Genomic DNA, 20,063 nt, shown 5'->3' with positions numbered 1-20,063 from the left:
TTGCTTAAGTTGCTCTTCCTCAATCCTGTCAAATTACCCTAGCAAATGGGTCTTTTGTGTCGCAGCACAAGCCCGCCAAATCTCACCCCTATGTGGGCCGCCCTGCCACACTGCCTCAGCAGAGGGCAAAGCACTGATTCGCTCCTCATCTCTCCCATATTGGGAATGGTTGCAAACCTGGTGTGTGAAAATCGAAATATAGTTTCAGTTCACATCACCAGGATCAATGACGGCGAGCATCTTTTGCCATGTGTACCGGCCTTCGGGATTCCTTCTTCTTTGAATGGACTCAGAATGGGGACATGCTGAGAGAGCGGGGCAAACCCCAGCCCATTCACTAAACCGACCCGGCCCGCCCCGCCAGGAGTTTCCTGAGCACCTAGCCACTGCCTGATTAGGTCACACCTCATAACGGTAATTGAGTGGTGGTAGGCACCCTACAGCCAGTCAATATGACCACTTTTCGCTCTCTGGCCCTTTAAGAAAAAGTAGGCCCACCCCGGGTTTCTGGGGCCCCTTCACCCATTGGGTGAGAAGTCCAATTTTTGAATAATGACGGGCAGACCATTTGTGTGCTACATGCTTGTCCTCCGCCCGCCACCAGACAGGTCTCCTCCTCACCTCGCTTTGTGAACGGGAATCTGAGGCTCAGTGTTGCAACTCCACCTGGAAAGCAGGTGCCTGGCCAAGGAAGGCGGGACCGGAAGTGATGCGAGGACATCCCACCACCCTGGAATTCATCCGCCAGATCTGCCGCCAACGGCCACCGCGTTGGCGGGATTTGAGACCCCCAGAGACCCTGCAGGTTATTGGCCAGGGCTTCGACAGGCCTGCATACAAGGGATGTGCTGATTGGGCTGGGGCGGCGGGCCAATGAGCGGGCCGCATCCTGGCGCCAAAGGCGCTGGGACGTCACACATTCCAGCGGTTGGACTGGGGAGTTCCCTGAGGTTCCAGACCGCTGGCTTCCGCAGACGGTTCGGTGTTCCTGCCGCCCGCCAGCAGACTCTCCCGCCAAGGCCACCTTGCCCAGGGTAATTGTCTCGGCAGAAGCTGGACTTTCGGGTTCTAGCAGCATGAGCTCCCTGAACGAGGACGAGGGATCTGTTTCCAGGGAGGGGTTGGATCCAGAGAGCGGACAGAGGGCCGGCGCAGTAGGCTTTGCTTTGGAGTTGCCGCAGAACAGAGAAGGCGAGGTTGAGCACCAGGGCCAGGGTGAGGGCGAGGGCCAGTTCCCAGACCCCGAGGGCTTCATGGGCGACCAGCATGTGATGGAAGTGGCAGGACAGGTGGCCCAGGGCTGGGAAGGCAGAAGTGGTTCCCCGGCCGACTCTGAGGGCGCCACTTGGGCCTTATTTGGCAATACGGTTGCAATGCCCCTCCCGCAGCGGCTGCCCACCCGAGCTGGCTGGGGTTCCCGCAGAAGCCTGTTCCCAGAGAGCAGGGACAGAGATGTGTCCACTGTGTGGTTGGAGCCAGAGCCAGGTCCCAGGGGTAGAGGCACGAGGGCCCATGGCTGGCTGGGATCGCAGATATCCCCGGGCGTCTCGTTCCACTTCAGGGGGCCTGAAGGAGACTGCGTCCGGGGAAGCCCTAAGCAAGGGGTGAGGTATAGGTCCAAAGCCAGTGTGGATCGCCAGCGTGCCTTCGAGGAAGGCCTGGAGAGCTTGCCGTGGTCTGAGTCTGAGTTGTCTGGCCAGTTCAGTGAGATGCAGCTCACAGGGGGGAGTATTCGTCAGAAAGGAGGGGGCTGGGCCAAACTCGAAAGCCTCAGTGACACACGCAGTCCCTGGAGCAGCTCTGCCAGGGAGAAGTTCCTTCCCTTGCCAGGTCCTTGCCTGTCCTTTGTGCCCCAAACACTGTCTTCGGGCGAGGCAGGGCAGGCTGTTAGGGACCCGGAAGTGTCCTCTGAGGAACCACTCAGTGTCCCCTGGGGAGAGGCTGGGAGTGGGCCCAGCTACCTGCCCTTAGTGGCTGCTGCAGGTGAGCTGCCCAAGGCCACTCCTAGAGGGAACGTGGCCCAGGAGGTGACAGCCCTGGAGAGGGCCACCAAAGTTGTCCTCGAAGGTTTCTTTCATATGCCGGGCCAGAGAGGTTCAGGAGCTCCCCAGGATCCAGCCACCTCCTCTTGGATTGGTGGTGTTCCGCTGTTTGGGACGGACAATAGTCATGCCTTGGCCCCTATTGGAACCAAAGAGTCCAAGCCCACTGGCGCTGGGCAGGAGTCTGTGGCCCAGAGGAACAGTGGGTCCGAGCCAGTGGTGGGAGAAGGAGACGCTGAGGAGCCGGGCAGAGAACCGTTCCCAGAGAGCGAAGTGAGTATGAGGCCATGCTTCTCCCTGCTTCCCACCCTTCTGCCCACCCCTGCCTCTGTGCCTCTGCTCCCTCTGTCTGTCCCTCAGGGTTGTCATTACTTTCAGCAGGGCAGTCTGTAGGACACCACTCTGAGTGTGCTGGGCAACATACTACACAACTGGCAAGATTCCCAGCCTCCTCCACCAGAGAGGGGCTGGATGGAAGGGAAGGCTGGGACAGGTGATTTGGAGGGGACCCCTGCAAAATTTGGGAAACAAAGCTTTAATGGTTAGACCTGTCAGCTGCCTGACTCCTACCTCACAGGTACTCCCCAGCCTCCCCTTGCAGGGGGGCCTGGGCTTCCTCTGCACCCCCACTGTTCTCTCCAGGTCAGCTCTGCCTCCTGGCCCAGGGCTGCCTGAGGGAGGATGTGCTGAGGAGCTCAGTCTCGGAACTGCCTTCTCTCTCCCCTGCCCCACCCCAGCCCCTACACACACAAAAGCACAGACTGTCCCACACTCACCCACATACACACATCCGGAGTTCAAATCAACAGGGACTTTTTGTTTCAGTCTCCGACACAAGGGCAGACACATTCGTTTCCTTGTGGGTATGGTGGAGAATCCGACACTGGCGCTGTGAGCAACAGACACACCCAGGATCCGGCACAGTTGGAGCCCTTGGCGCTGAGCAAAGAAGAAGTCTTGGCCAGTGGGCCCGCACCTTCCAGTGAGTCCCATGAGTTTGCTGGGAGTGGAGGGGACAGAGGACCAGGAAGGAGACATCTGGCTCTCGGTCTGGCTCTGGCTCTGCTAGGGTCTCAGCTTTCTCCCTCTCTCCCTGCCTCGCCTGAGAACTTCTCCCACAGTAAACAGGGTGTCAATAGGGCGGAACCCAAGTCACCTCATCTCCTGTGTGAGATTCATATGCAGGGGTCATTTGTGGCAGTGTCACAAACTGCAACTCCAGACCTAGAGTTTCAGCAGAACAGGGCCTTTTCTGAGAAGTCCTGTTGGGCCACAGGGCTCGTCTCCCACGGGCTGGTTGTGACTGCAACTCTTCAAGTGTCCAACCCAGAGCCACACAGTTTTGGGGACCACAGTCCTAGGTGGGCTACCCCTGGGACACAGGGCAGGGGGGCCCAGAGAGAGGCAGGGAGGTGCTGGACACAACGGGGCCACCTTGTTGCCGGCAGAGGGTGGTGCTGCCTCTCGTTAGAACCTCCGAAGCACTTTCTTCCTCCCTGGAAGCTTTGGAAGCTGGATTTTGTGTTCTTTCCCTCTCAGGTGACCTGGAACCTCCTGAGGAACTCCCAAGACCTGAAAGGCTGGAGCACCCACAGACACAGCAAACACCTCTAGCACGGGCTTTTCCTCGGGTAATGCTTCCTCTAGTTCCTAGAAATGCAGACCAAAATAGTCGATGAGATCAGTGTCTGTGTTAAAGTGACCCGTCCCCCAACCCCAACACCTCACCATCACCACCCCATACCTTATGGAAGGCATGTGCCTCCTTTTCCACTGAGGAGCCAGAACTAGTCTAGGCTCCCAGGTGGGGGGAGGGGCATTGAAGGGAGAGGAGGCCTCAGTGTGCTAATCATTTCCCTTTCTCTTGTGTCTGCTGGCCAGTTGGAAGAGCTCCAGAGAGGACTAAATGCCCTGAGAGAGCAAATTGGTATGAGGACCCTGTAGCCTTTGCCTGGGTCAGGGACATGGGCAGTCTTACCTTGGGGAGGATGAGGGATGCAGACCCTAGGGATGGACATTCCTGTGGGGAGACGAACCCACCAGGCCTGGCCCTTGAGCCTGCTGTGCATGCACAGCCAGTTTTCTGGACAAGGAGGAAAGTGTGGCTCAGAATGCAAGCACACTGTGCCAGCCCCAACCTGTCCTAGAGCTCTCCTTCCCTAGGATGTGTAGAGATGCTGCCTCTCTGATTTTCCCTTCAATACTGCTGGGTATGGCCTCTGTGGGTCTTGTTTGTCTGACAAGTTCTGAGTGGTTCTGATATGCCCACAAGCTTGAGCACTCCTGGGCACATGTTGTCCTGCCTGGCAAACATGTCCACCTTGAATTCAGGTTGTGGGGAAGTGAGTCAGGCCCAGGGCTCCTTGGGTAGGGTTCTGCAGGGGGTTTCTGTTGCAGGGCGAGGGACCTTGTCCCAGGGACAAGGGGGATGGGCTTCAGTATCCCTTCCTCTGGAATGACTGCTTATGCCTCTCTGTGTTTCAGTGGCCATGCAGGACCTGGCCCACCAGTTCCCGAAATCTTGAAGTGAGTATTACACACATCATCCCCTTCCGCACAGTCATGGCTGTTGAAGAGTGCTGTGGGCTGGCTCTGGGTGGACGTTCCTCCCTGATTCTGCTCTGTTTGACAGGTGGAACCTAGCTCCTTCCTGCAAGAAGAGCAGTTGGTACCGTTGTACCCCTTGAGCTGTGGCCAAGCTGGTTCCCTCCTGTTTGCCTTCAGGCAGTGCTTCTGCGCTCCCTTATTTTGCATCCTCCCCATCCTGTTTGTTAGCGTTTTACATTAAAGTTTTTCTGAAATCTTGTGGTCTCTGATAGAAGTGGAGCATGTGGACGTGGGATTCTGGGCTGGGAGGACCTAAAGCTTCTCCATCTCAGACCTCTTTGCACAGCAGTAGGCCTGGCATTCTGTGGTGGGCTTTTTGCATGCAGGGCTTCGGGGCCAGCATGTGATAGGAGCCCTGCAGTCAGGCCACCTGATGCCCTGGGCCTGGGCTCTGGGTGGCTCTGCCTGGCCACATTGACATTTCCTGCCTTTCCCCTATAGCCCCTCTTGTTGCTTTGCCCTGCTGTCATCCGCATTTGAAGTCTTATCACATTTGTCACTGAATTTTCCCTTGCCTTCAGGAACTCATGACCCCCTTCCAGAGTTCAGTCCCTCTACCCATCAGTCATCTGTTCCCCGGTGGGTGTTCCATCTGCCCTACATTGCTGTCTGAACATCCTTGATCTCCCCCAGGGCTTCCCACAGTGGCCTTGTCTGAACCTGTGATTCAACAGGTGTAATAGTGCCCAGTTGAGCTCTTCTCCCTAGTTCCCAGGACCAGTCACTGCGGAGTCCTTCCCTCCCTCTGGGGCCCATGTGCACATGTACACTCACCCAGGAACCTGGGGGATATTTTCCTCCCCTTTAGCTCTCACCTTTGATCCTCAGGTATGAGTCTAGTCAGGTCTTCTCTTGGATTCAATGGAGGGGTGGAGGCAGAAGCCACAGAGCAGGGTCTTCTAGATCAAAGGGGAAGGTTCAGGGATCATGGAGAAAAAAGGGCACACATTGGTCTCCAGTTAAAGGTCAGGGAATCAGTCTTGTGCTAGGTGGTGGCCATGTTCCAGAAGGAGTGGTCACAACCTTCCTGGCCTCCCCAGCCAATGCTCCTCCTGTAGCCTAGTCATCTCCACACCTTCCTGTGGAAAGTAGGCGGCCAGTGTCTATGGTGAAGGCAGTTAGTAGGTCTCACTCTTGTTGAATGGTGCCTTTCAAATACACTTGGACCCGCCTGGGACTCAGGTTTTCATGGCAATGGTAGTTCTGAGCCCCAGTTCAGTCTCCCATCCTCCCCTCTTAGGTCACACAAGGTTGAGTGTGACTCTGTTCAATTTCCCCTCACTGACTGCTGGGAATTGGTTTCTTCCTTCAGCCAGCACCCAGCACCCAGAGCTGTGCGGGCCTGGGACTCAGGACACACTTGTATTTGAGAGGGTTGGGGGCTGGTTCTGCCACACTCCATTCCCAAGAGACTGGTGTTTAATACACAAATGAGGGATGGTGTGGATAGAACACTCAAGGTAGGGTGTGTGTGTGTGTGTGTGTGTGTGTGTGTGTGTGTGAATAAAACTGACCAAGATAACATCCCTTGAGGAGAAACATGTGGTTGGGGGTAAGTCAGTAGTGACTGTGGTCAAGGCCCTTAACACATGGGGGGAGCAAAAGCAAGTGTGGGATGTACCTTTATCAAGGGGGCAGCGTTACATCACCAACACATTGGGGGTGGTGAGTATGCAGAAGTCCCGCCTTCGACAGGCAGGGTGTCCAGAATATGAAAATGTGGGAGTTGGTGGAGGTGGCTGTGGATCATACTTTTTGGACCTATGATGTCTAAGCATTCCTAGAGGCAGGGGGTTAGAAACAGGAAATTTATGTCTCAACAAAAATTGAAAAATTCACAGCAATGTCAAAATTAGACTCTTGAAGAACAAAAAGAAGTCAAGAGAAATCAGAGAGTATGTTGAAACAAGTGAAAAGTGAAGCACAACATGTTGAAATGTATCAGAAGCAGCAAAAGTGGTACCAATGGGGGGAGTTCAGATTCAATAAATACCTACATTAGAAAACAGTGATATAAAAAACCTTAACATTACACCTCGGAGAATTTGAAAAAACAAACTAACCCAAAGGTAGAAGAAAGAAGGCAATTAAAGTTAGAGGAGAAATAAGTAACAGAGTAAAGGAAGAGTGAAGAAACATGAACAAAAGTAAAAGTTAGGTTTTTCCAAAGCTAAGGACAATTCACAAACCCTAAGCAAGGCTAACTAAGAGTAAACTAGAGATGACTGAAATAACACAAATCAGAAATAAAAGAGGAGACATCAAAATGGATGCCTGAGAAATATAAAAGATCATGACAGACCACAATGTGCAATGATATGCCCATACATTGGATAACACAGAGGACATGGTTACATTCCTAGAAGCATACAGTCCACCAAGACTCAATCATAAAGAAATACAAAAAATCTGGATCAGAGCAGACCAAAATGATGATGCATTAGGTCCCAGATTTCCTATGACCCTACAGAGATCAACAAGTGAAGAGCTGTCCCTGAAAAAAGATTAAAATAAAAAAAAAGAAGGAAAAAAAAAGCGAGCTCTTGGAGGGCTCTAGACTCCACTTCAGAAGTCTTAGCAACACAGTGGAACAAAGGCCCTGGGGATGATGACACAAGAAGAGAAGAACAGCTTCATTGGGCCTGTATCATCCCATCTCCCCAGCAGGCATCATTCAGCACCACAGAGAAATCTCCCGGCTAAAAAGAGTTCCTCTCACCAGGAACTCTGCTCACCTCAGCAGGGGAGCACCCCAACAGCCTTCCAGGATGTCACACAAAGGTCTCAGCTCCATCTCTTCCCATGTAGACCAGCAAAGTGGAGTCATATAGGCCCAGCTGGGAACAAGAAGAAACGCAGGGGTCATTATTAGCAGACATGCAATGGGCACAGTCAGGGAGTGACCTGCTTTGCAGACATACTCAGCAGATTTCACTACAGTTGAAGGCAATGGCCAGCCCCAGAACCATGAACCCCCTGCATATTTACCCAGCTTTCCCCCTGAAAGGTATTTGTATTCTCTTTTTTCTAAAAGATTTTATTAATTTATTTTTTGGAGAGGGGAATGGAGCGAGAAAGAGAAGGGGAGAAACATCCATGTGTGGTTGCCACTCAAGCACCCCCTGGGGGATCTGGCCAGCAATCCAGACATGTGTCCTGACAGCAAATCAAACCAGTGACCCTTTGGTTTACAGGCCAGTGCTCAATCCACTGAGCCACACCAGCCAAGACAGTATTTGGATTTTCTGATGCCAGCTTCCCGAGTCCCTTCACATACCCTCCCCTCCACACCTGCCAGAGCTTGGGAGCCATGCTGGGAGCCATGCTGGCAGCCAGCTGGGGGCCTCAGCAGCTACATGAGTGCAGGACGCCAGCCTAGAGGACCGCTGGCAGACCCTCACTGCCATGCCTTTGGTCAGGGATAGCCCTGTCAGCTGTGCACCCGCACACCATCAGGCTGATGCCCAAGTCTGGCCTCCACTGCAGTGTGCATGCCCAGGGGGAGAGTGTGCAGCCACAGGGGAGCACACCAACAGCCAGGGTCTCTGCACCTGCTTGTGGGCCCAGATAAGGCCCTGCCTTCAGTCCCTGGCTGGCACCAGCATACCCAGCTGTCACCAGACCCTCCATTGGTGCACCTGCACACCCCCAGCCCGAACCCCCATCCCCAGCCTCCACTGCAGTGTGCATGCCTACAGACAGAGTGTGCAGGCATGGAAGAGCATGCTGACAGCCAGGGCCTCTGCAGCCACCAGTGAGCCCAGAGTTGGCTCCAGCCATTGCTGCCCACCCTAGTCCCCATCACTATCTGTATCTGCACCTGGCCCCTGCCACTACAAAAGTACCTGCAGCTGGCCCCCACAGTGGACTGTGTGCACAACACTGGCTCTTGCCATCAACACTGCTTGCTCTGGTCCCTAGCCACCACAACTGGAGATGCCACTGAAGACCCCAACAGACCTTGCAGCCACTGCAGATCCCCTGCAGTGCTCAGCCAAGAGCACACATTTGGTGATGCTGTGGACCCCACTGGCTTCAGCTGACGTGGTATCACACACCCCTGCACCCGGTGCTGTTATGTGCCCCCACACTTGGTACCCTGCAGCACAATACACAGGCCATGCCATGCTCCAGTGTGCCCCAACCCACAGGTAAAAGGCTTCCCTTACTGAAGGCAGTCCCTAGAGTCTGGAAGACATGATTGCTCCTTCAACTACACAGAAACCTATGCAAGGCTACCAGAGTCTTGAATGATCTGGGAAAGATGACTCCACTAAAGCAAAGGGTAAACCTCCAGTAAGTAGCCCCAAAGGAATGGCAGTCCAAGGAATGGATCTGACAGGGAATGCAAAATAACGGTTCTAGGGTTTCACAGACAGCTACGAGAGAACACAGATAAGCAATACAATGGTATCGGGAAAACAACAAAAGAACAAAATGAAAGTTCAACCAAGAAACTGAGAATAAGAACCAAGCAGAAATTTGGGGGCTGAACAACACAATGACTGAACCAAACAACTCAACAGAAAGCTTTAACAGCTAGCAGAAGAAGGAATCAGTGACATACTGGGGAATATCCACTGAAATTGTCCAATCAGAGGCACGCAAAGAACAAAGAATGAAAATGAATGGAGAAGCCCTGAGTGGCGTAGCTTAGTGGATTGAGCGTGGGCTGCGAACCAAAGCATCGCAGGTTCGATTCCCAGTCAGGGCACATGCCTGGGTTGCAGGCCACGGCCCCCAGCAACCGCACATTGATGTTTCTCTCTCTCTCCCTCCCTTCCCTGTCTAAAAATAAATAAATAAAATCTTTTTTTAAAAAAGAAAAAATGAATAAAGAAAGATTACAGGGCTTATGGGACACCATCAAGAGAAATGATGAAAGCATTGTCGGAATCCACAAGAAGAGAGGAAGAAAGGGGGAGGAAGTTTATTCAAATAAATAAGGGCCGTAGCCATAATCAGGATGGCAGAGTAGGTAATGTTGTGCTGGCCTTCCCCTACAGCCACAGCACAATTACAACTGATTGATAGAACAGCCACCATTGAGAACCACCTGAAGACTATGTGAACCTAACTCCTGTAACGAAGGTTATCAAAAAGCCACCTGGAGACTGGCAGGAGGGGCAGAGATAGGGAATGGGGGTGGTCCCACAGCCGTGCATGGTGGTTGAGAATTGGGAGGGGTATCTCGGCGGCAGAGGTCTCTCCTGAGGTGCAAGGGGTCCCAGACCCACGCTGGGCTCACCACCCCAGAGTGCCAGTGCCGGGAAGAGGAATCTCCCCAACATCTGGCTGTGAAAATCAGCAGGGACTCCATCCTGGTGAGATGAAGAGCTGCTGTACCTATAGGAGTCCCCTTCAAGGGCAGGGACTCTGAACACAGATCCAATGGCTCAGAAACACTGGTCCTAAGCTCCACAGAGCTTGCAAAGCACCTGTGGGACTTACGGGAGGAACTGGGTCATCTGGCTGCAGCACAAGGGCTGAAAGGGCAGCTTTCTCTCGGACCGAGGTGCGGTCAGGGACTTCCGATCTTTGCTGATGGCTCACAGCCAGCGGGCTAGGCGGAAGTGCTGGCAGGCAGGGATGTTCCTTTGTTGAGCCCTTCCCCCACATGGCTCGCAGGGGAAGATGGGTATCAAATCCGAGTCTCCATTAACTTGACTAACACCGCTCACCCAACCCTGGTAATTCCTTAGGACCGTGCCACACCCAACTCACATGCCTAGACCTCTCTCCATGGCTGTTCCACACAAGTGGACGGCCGCAGCCCGTGCTGCAGAATTTCCCAAAATCTCTCAAAGGTCCACAAACCTCCAGCTTCAGCTTGCCCCGTACACCTCACCAAGTGGCTGCAAGCCTGGCACTAGTGGTGGTCATCCTCGGTTCACAGCATAGCCTCTGCCAGGCACCTTCAAGCCCAGCACCAGCAACTACCAACCACAGAGCACGTTGTAGGTCCTACCTTCTGGCCCTAGGCCAGCACAGGCCATGGCTGACCTTGGCCTGCACTGGACCCCCTCCCAAGATGTCCTGCAGCCAACATGCCCAGTATCAGGCTTCAGAGCACTGCCCCATGAGCTCCACAGACGACACAACCAGAGGGTGCACTGGGTAGGCACCAGAGCCCCACTATAACAAATCCCACTCTGTGAGGTCCTCCCCCACACAACACCTCATCACCTGTAGTATTGGCCATTCATCACAGCCAGTCAACCCGAGGGCCCATCCCAACCACAGATGTGCCAAGAGCAATCAAGGTTCAACTACAACAGGAGGGCACACACCCCCCCCCCCCCAGCAGCACCACTCCCCCCCACCAGATTACAGAAGCAATAAAGGTTGCTGCTCAGCTGACTGTGGCGGACTGACTCTCCCCCGCATTTTCCAGGTCCAGCCGGGCCCACTGGGGCTGCTGGGGGTGGCCATGCGCACTGTACCTGCCTGCTTCCAGGGGCCACCATTAGCGTGACTGCAGGATGCTGCATGTAGCTGTGCTCATACAATGTGGGAATCCTGGTAACTACCACTCCCATGAAGACGGAGAACATGCCAGTAGCTCTCGAGCCCTCCTTTTGCTCCAGGCCAATCACGGGCCCAGCATTAGTCCTCCTGAGGGTTACTGCTGTCTGACCTTTCCAATAAGCATTCGTGTCTTTTGAAAGGGTAACAATTGCTCTTTCCTAAATAACCCCTCCAAAGTTATCAAGGATAAATGACCTGACATGAGAAATTGACTACCTTGGTAAAACACACTCTACATATACACCACTGTAGAAGGCATACGCCTACAATTAGACAAATACCTGTGAAGTGATCAAGCCGTGTAACAGGACCCAATGGAAGAAAAGGTGCATTGCACCTCCAGAAGTCCCCCTTCTGGGAAGGAAGCCGAATGGAAAAGTCCACATCCTGCAGGAGTCCATCACAGGGCATTCTGAGAAAGCCAGCCTGTAGGGACAGATGCACACTGGTGGTTGTTGGGGTCTGGGGGTTGAGAGAAGGGAGGAATTTGGGGGTGAAGAAAATGTTCTATATTTTGGTGGTGGTGGTGACTCTGTGACAATATGCATTTATGAGGACTCAGAAAACCCTGTGTGTAAATTATGCCTCAGTAATCCCCAACTTTAAGTGAAATTGTAAAAAGTACATCACAACTGCATATTTATACTTACTATTTTTTCTGATGATGATATCATAATTCTCTCCTGCAATCTGATCATGTGGAATGTTTTGTTACTTCATTCACCGAAGTTCGATCAACTTTGTATTCCTCAGATGAATCCACTTCAGTCATTGTATATTATGTACTTTCCTTCCTATGCCATGTAGGATCCTGTCTGCTCATATTGTGTTTCTGATTCTTGCATCCATGTCATGAGTGTGTGGTTGACCCACGGTTTTACTTTTTCAAACTGTCTGTGACAGGACTCAGTATGAAGGTTACCTTCTTGGCAAAAGGAATTAAGGATGGTCCCTCCTTTCCTACTTTTTTCCAAGAGTTTGTGTCAAATTGAAAATATTTATGCCTGGGCTGTATGTCAGAACTCAGTGGGGAAGACTGGAGTTTTGTGAAAAGTGTTTTGACCTTCGACATATATTTTTATGGTTATGGAATGATGTAGCTTACCTATTCCTTCCTCAGTCATTTTGTGCAGGTTATGTTTTTCCAAACATTGGTCACCTTTTTCTAGGTTTCAGATTGAAATAAAATGGTCTGTAACATGCTCTTCCTCCCCACATTTTAATTTGGCTTTGCAGATAGGTGCAAGAGAATAGCCATAACACCCATATACACTTCACCTGGATTCGCTGATTATTAATCATTTTTTCACCTCTCTCTCTCTCTCTCTCTCTCTCTCTTTCTCTGTGGTTTGTTAACTCATTTGTGTGTCTCTCTCCGTGGTTTGTCAAGTCATTTGTCTCTCTCTCTCTCTCTCCCTTCCTTCCTCCCTCTCTAATTGTTTTGTTAAGTAATTTAACTTACTTGAAGACATTATGATCAGTACCTCATCCCTAAATATTTGGCATGTATCTTTCTTTAAAAAAAGAGATTTATGTATTTTTACAGTGAGGGGAAGGGAGGGAGAAAGAGAGAAATATCAATGTGTGCTAAAGAAACATTGATTAGTTTCCTCTAGCACACTCCCAACGGGGGACCTGGCCTGCCAGGCATGTGCCCTGACCCGAAATCCAACCAGTGCCCTTTCAATTTGCAGGATGACACTCTACCCACTGAGCAACAACCATTGGGGCATGAATTTCTAAGATTTTATTTATTTATTTTTTTTAGAGAGGGAAGGGAGGGAGAAAGAGAGAGAGAGAGAAACATCAATGTGCGGTTGCTGGGGGGTCACGGCCTGCAACCCAGGCATGTACCCCTGAGAATCGAACCTGCAACACTGGTTCGCAGCCCGCGCTCAAACCACTGAGCCATGCCAGCCAGGGCCTGAAGTGCTTCTTCATCTGGAGGTCCCACCCTCACAAGTGTTGCGCCCGCCACCACAAGGTGGACCCATCTCCCTGCTTTGTGCATGGGTATCTGATGCTCAGTGTTGCGATTCTAGTTGGGAAGAAGGTGCCTGGTCAGAGGAGGCCGGACAGGATATGATGGGAAGAGAGCCCCAGGATACCGGACTCCACTGCCAGATTCAGACCTGCTTCCCGCATCTGATGTAGCGGGAGGCTTCTGGGCCAACCAGAGACCCTCGCCCTATTGGCTAGTGCCTTGAGGCATGTGCATACAAGGGGCATGCTGATTGGCAGCGGGTTTTAGACCAATAAATGGGCTTCAGCCTGGTGTCAAAGGTGAGTGGAACACGCCCATTGTTGCGTGACAAGTCATGCGTTGCCTGTGGCAACCGACACGCAGCTTCCTCAGAAGGCTCAGTGCTCCTGCTGCCAGCCAGCGGACTGTCCCGCCAAGGCCACCTTGACCGGGTAACTGTCTCAGCAGAAGCTGAAGTTTTCACACTTGGCAACATGAGCTCACCCGACGAAGACGAGGGATCTGTATCGAGCGCAGAGGTAGACTCAGAGTGCAGGGAGAGGGCCGGCACAGTAGACCTTCCTTTGGGGTCACCACCGAGCAGCGAGGGTGGGGACAAGGGTGAGGGCGAGGGCGAGGGCGAGGGCGAGGGCGAGGGCGAGGGTGAGGTTGCAGGCGAGGGCGGGTTCCCACACCCCGAGGGCTTCCTGGCCCAACAGCATGTGATGGAAGCAGGAGGGCTAGAGCAGCAGGACTGCAAAGGCCAAATGGGATCTCTGGCTGACTTAGAGGGGACACTCGAGGTCTCTAATGGGAATTCCAGAGGGGCTGACTGAGGGAGATACCCAGGGTGTTCACAGGAGCCCCTCCCAAGAGCCCTGTGACAGGGGAGTGTCCACCATGTGGTTGGACCCAGAGCCTGCTCCCAGTGGTACAGGCATGGTGACCTATGGCTTGGAGGGACTGCAGTTGGCCTCTGGCGCCCCGTTCCACCTCAGAGAGCCTAAGGGAGGCCTGTCCTGGGAAAGCTCCCCAAAATGTGCTAGGTGTACGTCGAAAGCCAGTGGTAGTTACCAGCATCCATTTGAGGAAGGGGCAGATTTCTCCCTGTGGCCCGTCTCCAAGTCACCGGATGAGGTCAGTGAGATGCGCCTGATAAGGTTGATCATTTCTCAGGATGAAGGAGGCCAGGCCAAACCCACCAGCTCCAATGACACACCCGGTCACTCAAGAACCGACATCAGGCAGAAGTTCCTCCTCATGCGGGGCCCTTGCCTGTCCACTCCACAACGACTCACTTCAGGTGTGGAAAGGCAGGGTATTGATGATCCAGAAGTGCCCTCTAAGAAACCAGAGAGTATGATCAGGGGGAAGGCTGAGGGCAGGCCCAGCTACCTGCCCTTAGTTGCTGTTGCAGGTGGCCTGCCCAAGGCCAATCCAAGGAAAGTGTCCAAGCAGAAGACATCTCAGTGGCGGGCCATAGAAGTTGCTCCTGGGAGTTTCTTTCCTCCCTGGTGGCAGAGAGACTCAGGAGGTCTGGAGGATCCAGCCACCTTTCCCCCGATCTCCGATGTGCTGCTGCCTGGGAGGGGCAGGAGGCATTCTTTGGTCCCTTTTGAAACCAAAGAGTCCAAGCCCACTGGCACAGGGCCAAAGTCAATGACATGGAGGAGGAGGGTGTCCAGGCCTGTGGTGGGAGAAGAAGATAAGGAAGAGAAAAAAGATGGATTCCCAGAGAGCCAAGTGAGTATCAGGCCATGCTCCTCCCTGGTTCCCATCCTTCTCCTGCCCAGCCCTGCACATCTTTACCTATGTGTCCTCTGTCTGTTACTCGGAGGTTGTTATTGGGTGCCCTCCATCATTAGAATGCCCGATCAGGGTGGTTTTAGAATGGCAAACCTTAAGACAGCACTGCTTGTGTCGTGGGCAACATACTGCACAAATGGTCAGTTTCCTAGCCTCATCCACCAGAGAGTGGCCAAGATGGCAGGCATGGCTGGGACAGTGGATTAGGATCAGGGACACTTTCAAAGTTTGGGCTGCAAAAGTTAGGTATATGGATGCATCAGCTGCCTGACTCCTACCTCATAGGTACTCCCCAGCCTCCCTTGCAGGGGGCCTGCTTTCTCTGCACCCCACTGTTCTCTCCAGCTCAGCTCTGCCTCCTGGCCCAGGGCTGCCTGAGGGAGGATGTGCTGAGGAGCTCAGTCTCGGAACTGCCTTTCCTCTCCCCTGCCCCACCCCAGCCCCTACACACACATAAGCACACACAAGCCCACACTCACCCATGTGTACACATCCTGAGTTCAAATCAATGGGGACTTTTTGTTTCAGTCTCTGACACAAGGGCAGAGACTACCCTTTCCTTGTGGGCATCATGGACCAAGAGGCACTGGCACCATGAACAACAGACACACCCAGGATCTGGCACACTCAGAGCCCTTGGCACTGCTTGGGGAAGAAGTCTTGGCCAGTGGGCCCGCACCTTCCAGTGAGTCCCATGAGTTTGCTGGGAGTGGAGAGGACAGAAGACAAGGAGGGAAATGTCTGCCTCTGCCTCTACCTATGGCTGTGGCTCTGCCATGACCTCAGCCTTCTCCCTCCCTCCCTCCCTAGCCAGACAGTTTCTCCTATAGAAAACAGGGTGTCAATAGGCCTGGACCCAAGTCACCTCATCTCCTGTGTGAGATTTATGTGCAGGGGTCATTTGTGGCAGTGTCGCAAACTGCAACTCCAGACCTTGAGTTTCAGCAGAACAGGGCCTTTTCTGATAAGTCCTGTTGGGCCACAGGGCCTCGTCTCCCAGGGGCTGGTTGTGACTGCAGCTCTGCAAGTGTCCAACCCAGAGCCACACACAGTTTTGGGGGCCACAGTCCTGGGTGGGCTGCCCCTGGGACACAGGGAAGGGGGCCCAGAGAGAAACGTGGAGGTACTGGGTAGGGCAGGGGCAACTTTCTGCCAGCAGAGGGAGATGCTGCCTCACCTTAGACTCTGCTAAGCCCTTTCCTCCCTGGGAGCTTTGGAAGCTGTATTTTGTGTTCTTTCCCTCTCAGGTGATCTTGACCTTCTTGAAGAACCTCGAAGACCAAAAAGGTTGCAAAAACCACAGCCACAGCAACCACTTGGAGCAGAGGGTTGTCCTTGGGTAATGCTTCCTCTGGCTCCTAGAAATGCAGGCCCAACCTAGACTATGGGATCTGTCTCTGGGTTAGTGACTCATCTCCCACCCCAAACTCCTCACCACCACCACCCCGTACCTCACGGAGGGTACATGCCTCCTTTTCCACTGAGGAGCCCTAGCAGATCTTGCCCCCTAGATGGGAAGAAGGGGTGTCCAGAGGAGAGGAGGCCTGAGTATGCTAATCATTTCTCTTTCTCTTTTGTCTCTTGGCCTAGTGCTGCCATCTACAGAAGGAAATAAGCTGCTTGAAACAACACTGTGGTATGAGGAACATCTGGCATGGCCTGAGTCAGGGCCACCAGCAGACTTACCATGGGGAGGGTGCGGGCTGCACGTCCCAGGGACCAACATTCCTGTGGGGAGGTGAACCAAGCAGCTTGGCCCTGGAGCCTGCTATGCATGCGCAGCCAGTTTTCTGGACAAGGAGGAAAAGTGTGGCTCAGAATGCAAGCACACTGTGGCAGCCCCCAACCAGTCCTAGAGCTCTCCTTCCCTAGGACGTCTAGAGATGCTGCCTCTCTGATTTTCCCTTCAATACTGCTGGGTATGGCCTCTGTGGGTCTTGTTTGTCTGACAAGTTCTGAGTGGTTCTGATATGCCCCCCAAGCTTGAGCACTCCTGGGCACATGTTGTCCTGCTTGAAAAACATGTCCACCTTCCATTCAGGGGGGTGGGGGGAGTGAGTCAGGCCCAGGGCTCCTTGGGTAGGGTTCTGCAGGGGGGTTTCTGTTGCAGGGCAAGACGCCTTGTCCCAGGGACAAGGGGGGATGGGCTTCAGTATCCCTCCCTCTGGAATGACTGCTTATGCCTCTCTGTGTTTCAGCGGCCTTGCAGTCCCTGGATCGAGAAGCTCCTGAGACATTAATGTGAGTGTTATGCACACCATGCTCTTTCCCCAAAGTGGTGGCTGTTGAGGAGTGCTGTGGGCTGGTGCTGGTGGGACATTCCTTCCTGACTCTGCCCTGTTTGACAGGTGGAACCAGACCCTTCAGCCAAGAACAGCAGTTGGTACCCTGGAGCTGGGGAACCCTGGCCAAGCTGGATTCTTCCTGTTCCACTTCAGCCAGGGCTTCCTCGTACTCCTTCTGTTGATTCCTCACCACCTCGTTTGTCAACACTTTTACATTAAAGTCTCCTGAAATTCTGTGGTCTCCGAAAGAAGTGGAGTGTGTGGATGTGGGATTCTGGGCTGGGAGGACCTAGAGCTTCTCCATCTCAGAGCTCTTTGCACAGCAGTAGGCCTGACATTCTGTGGTGGGCTTTTTTGCATGCAGGGCTTCGGGGCCAGCATGTGATAGGAGCCCTGCAGTCAGGCCACCTGATGCCCTGGGCCTGGGCTCTGGGTGGCTCTGCCTGGCCACATTGACATTTCCTGCTTTTCCCCCTGTAGCCCCTCTTGTGACTCTGTCCTGCTGTCATCTGCATTTGGAGTCTCATCACATTTGTCACTGAATTTTCCCTTGCCTTCAGGAACTCATGACCCCCTTCCAGAGTTCAGTCCCTCTAGCCATCAGTCATCTGTTCCTGGGTGGGTGTTCCATCTGCCCTACATTGCTGTCTGAACATCCTTGATCTCCCCCCAGGGCTTCCCACAGTGGCCTTGTCTGAACCTGTGATTCAACAGGTGTAATAGTGCCCAGTTGAGCTCTTCTCCCTAGTTCCCAGGACCAGTCACTGCGGAGTCCTTCCCTCCCTCTGGGGCCCATGTGCACATGTACACTCACCCAGGAACCTGGGGGATATTTTCCTCCCCTTTAGCTCTCACCTTTGATCCTCAGGTATGAGTCTAGTCAGGTCTTCTCTTGGATTCAATGGAGGGGTGGAGGCAGAAGCCACAGAGCAGGGTCTTCTAGATCAAAGGGGAAGGTTCAGGGATCATGGAGAAAAAAGGGCACACATTGGTCTCCAGTTAAAGGTCAGGGAATCAGTCTTGTGCTAGGTGGTGGCCATGTTCCAGAAGGAGTGGTCACAACCTTCCTGGCCTCCCCCAGCCAATGCTCCTCCTGTAGCCTAGTCATCTCCACACCTTCCTGTGGAAAGTAGGCGGCCAGTGTCTATGGTGAAGGCAGTTAGTAGGTCTCACTCTTGTTGAATGGTGCCTTTCAAATACACTTGGACCCGCCTGGGACTCAGGTTTTCATGGCAATGGTAGTTCTGAGCCCCCAGTTCAGTCTCCCATCCTCCCCTCTTAGGTCACACAAGGTTGAGTGTGACTCTGTTCAATTTCCCCTCACTGACTGCTGGGAATTGGTTTCTTCCTTCAGCCAGCACCCAGCACCCAGAGCTGTGCGGGCCTGGGACTCAGGACACACTTGTATTTGAGAGGGTTGGGGGCTGGTTCTGCCACACTCCATTCCCAAGAGACTGGTGTTTAATACACAAATGAGGGATGGTGTGGATAGAACACTCAAGGTAGGGTGTGTGTGTGTGTGTGTGTGTGTGTGTGTGTGTGTGTGAATAAAACTGACCAAGATAACATCCCTTGAGGAGAAACATGTGGTTGGGGGTAAGTCAGTAGTGACTGTGGTCAAGGCCCTTAACACATGGGGGGAGCAAAAGCAAGTGTGGGATGTACCTTTATCAAGGGGGCAGCGTTACATCACCAACACATTGGGGGGTGGTGAGTATGCAGAAGTCCCGCCTTCGACAGGCAGGGTGTCCAGAATATGAAAATGTGGGAGTTGGTGGAGGTGGCTGTGGATCATACTTTTGGACCTATGATGTCTAAGCATTCCTAGAGGCAGGGGGTTAGAAACAGGAAATTTATGTCTCAACAAAAATTGAAAAATTCACAGCAATGTCAAAATTAGACTCTTGAAGAACAAAAAGAAGTCAAGAGAAATCAGAGAGTATGTTGAAACAAGTGAAAAGTGAAGCACAACATGTTGAAATGTATCAGAAGCAGCAAAAGTGGTACCAATGGGGGGGAGTTCAGATTCAATAAATACCTACATTAGAAAAACAGTGATATAAAAAACCTTAACATTACACCTCGGAGAATTTGAAAAAAACAAACTAACCCAAAGGTAGAAGAAAGAAGGCAATTAAAGTTAGAGGAGAAATAAGTAACAGAGTAAAGGAAGAGTGAAGAAACATGAACAAAAGTAAAAGTTAGGTTTTTCCAAAGCTAAGGACAATTCACAAACCCTAAGCAAGGCTAACTAAGAGTAAACTAGAGATGACTGAAATAACACAAATCAGAAATAAAAGAGGAGACATCAAAATGGATGCCTGAGAAATATAAAAGATCATGACAGACCACAATGTGCAATGATATGCCCATACATTGGATAACACAGAGGACATGGTTACATTCCTAGAAGCATACAGTCCACCAAGACTCAATCATAAAGAAATACAAAAAAATCTGGATCAGAGCAGACCAAAATGATGATGCATTAGGTCCCAGATTTCCTATGACCCTACAGAGATCAACAAGTGAAGAGCTGTCCCTGAAAAAAGATTAAAATAAAAAAAAAGAAGGAAAAAAAAAGCGAGCTCTTGGAGGGCTCTAGACTCCACTTCAGAAGTCTTAGCAACACAGTGGAACAAAGGCCCTGGGGATGATGACACAAGAAGAGAAGAACAGCTTCATTGGGCCTGTATCATCCCATCTCCCCAGCAGGCATCATTCAGCACCACAGAGAAATCTCCCTGGCTAAAAAGAGTTCCTCTCACCAGGAACTCTGCTCACCTCAGCAGGGGAGCACCCCAACAGCCTTCCAGGATGTCACACAAAGGT

General features: G+C 52.5%; 1 protein-coding gene and 1 long non-coding RNA gene across 3 annotated transcripts; one reads left to right on the top strand and one right to left on the bottom strand.

Moving 5' to 3' along the window:
- Positions 1–1,076: 1,076 nt before the first annotated feature.
- Positions 1,077–4,729, top strand: LOC123819038 (uncharacterized protein CXorf49 homolog). The gene is made up of 4 exons (XM_045839353.1): positions 1,077–2,315; positions 2,620–2,684; positions 4,527–4,568; positions 4,675–4,729. The coding sequence occupies exons 1-4, from the start codon at positions 1,077–1,079 to the stop codon at positions 4,727–4,729; spliced, it is 1,401 nt and encodes a 466-aa protein (XP_045695309.1).
- Positions 4,730–5,470: 741 nt separating this feature from the next.
- Positions 5,471–11,507, bottom strand: LOC123819109. 2 transcript variants are annotated; one of them, XR_006785776.1, is made up of 3 exons: positions 11,459–11,507; positions 7,385–7,486; positions 5,471–5,548 (listed from the first exon to the last, which is right to left on the bottom strand). It is a non-coding gene; the product is annotated as an uncharacterized LOC123819109 (long non-coding RNA). The 2 variants fall into 2 exon arrangements; XR_006785777.1 differs by having other exon boundaries at positions 5,471–5,545.
- Between the last annotated feature and the right edge of the window lie 8,556 nt (positions 11,508–20,063).

The sequence above is a fragment of the Phyllostomus hastatus genome, unplaced genomic scaffold (genome assembly GCF_019186645.2).
Source record: "Phyllostomus hastatus isolate PE091 unplaced genomic scaffold, TTU_PhHast_1.1 phas_contig_30, whole genome shotgun sequence".
Classification (NCBI taxonomy): domain Eukaryota; kingdom Metazoa; phylum Chordata; class Mammalia; order Chiroptera; family Phyllostomidae; genus Phyllostomus; species Phyllostomus hastatus.
Note: the sequence above shows the minus strand (reverse complement) of the source record. Positions and strands in the feature narration are given on the sequence as shown.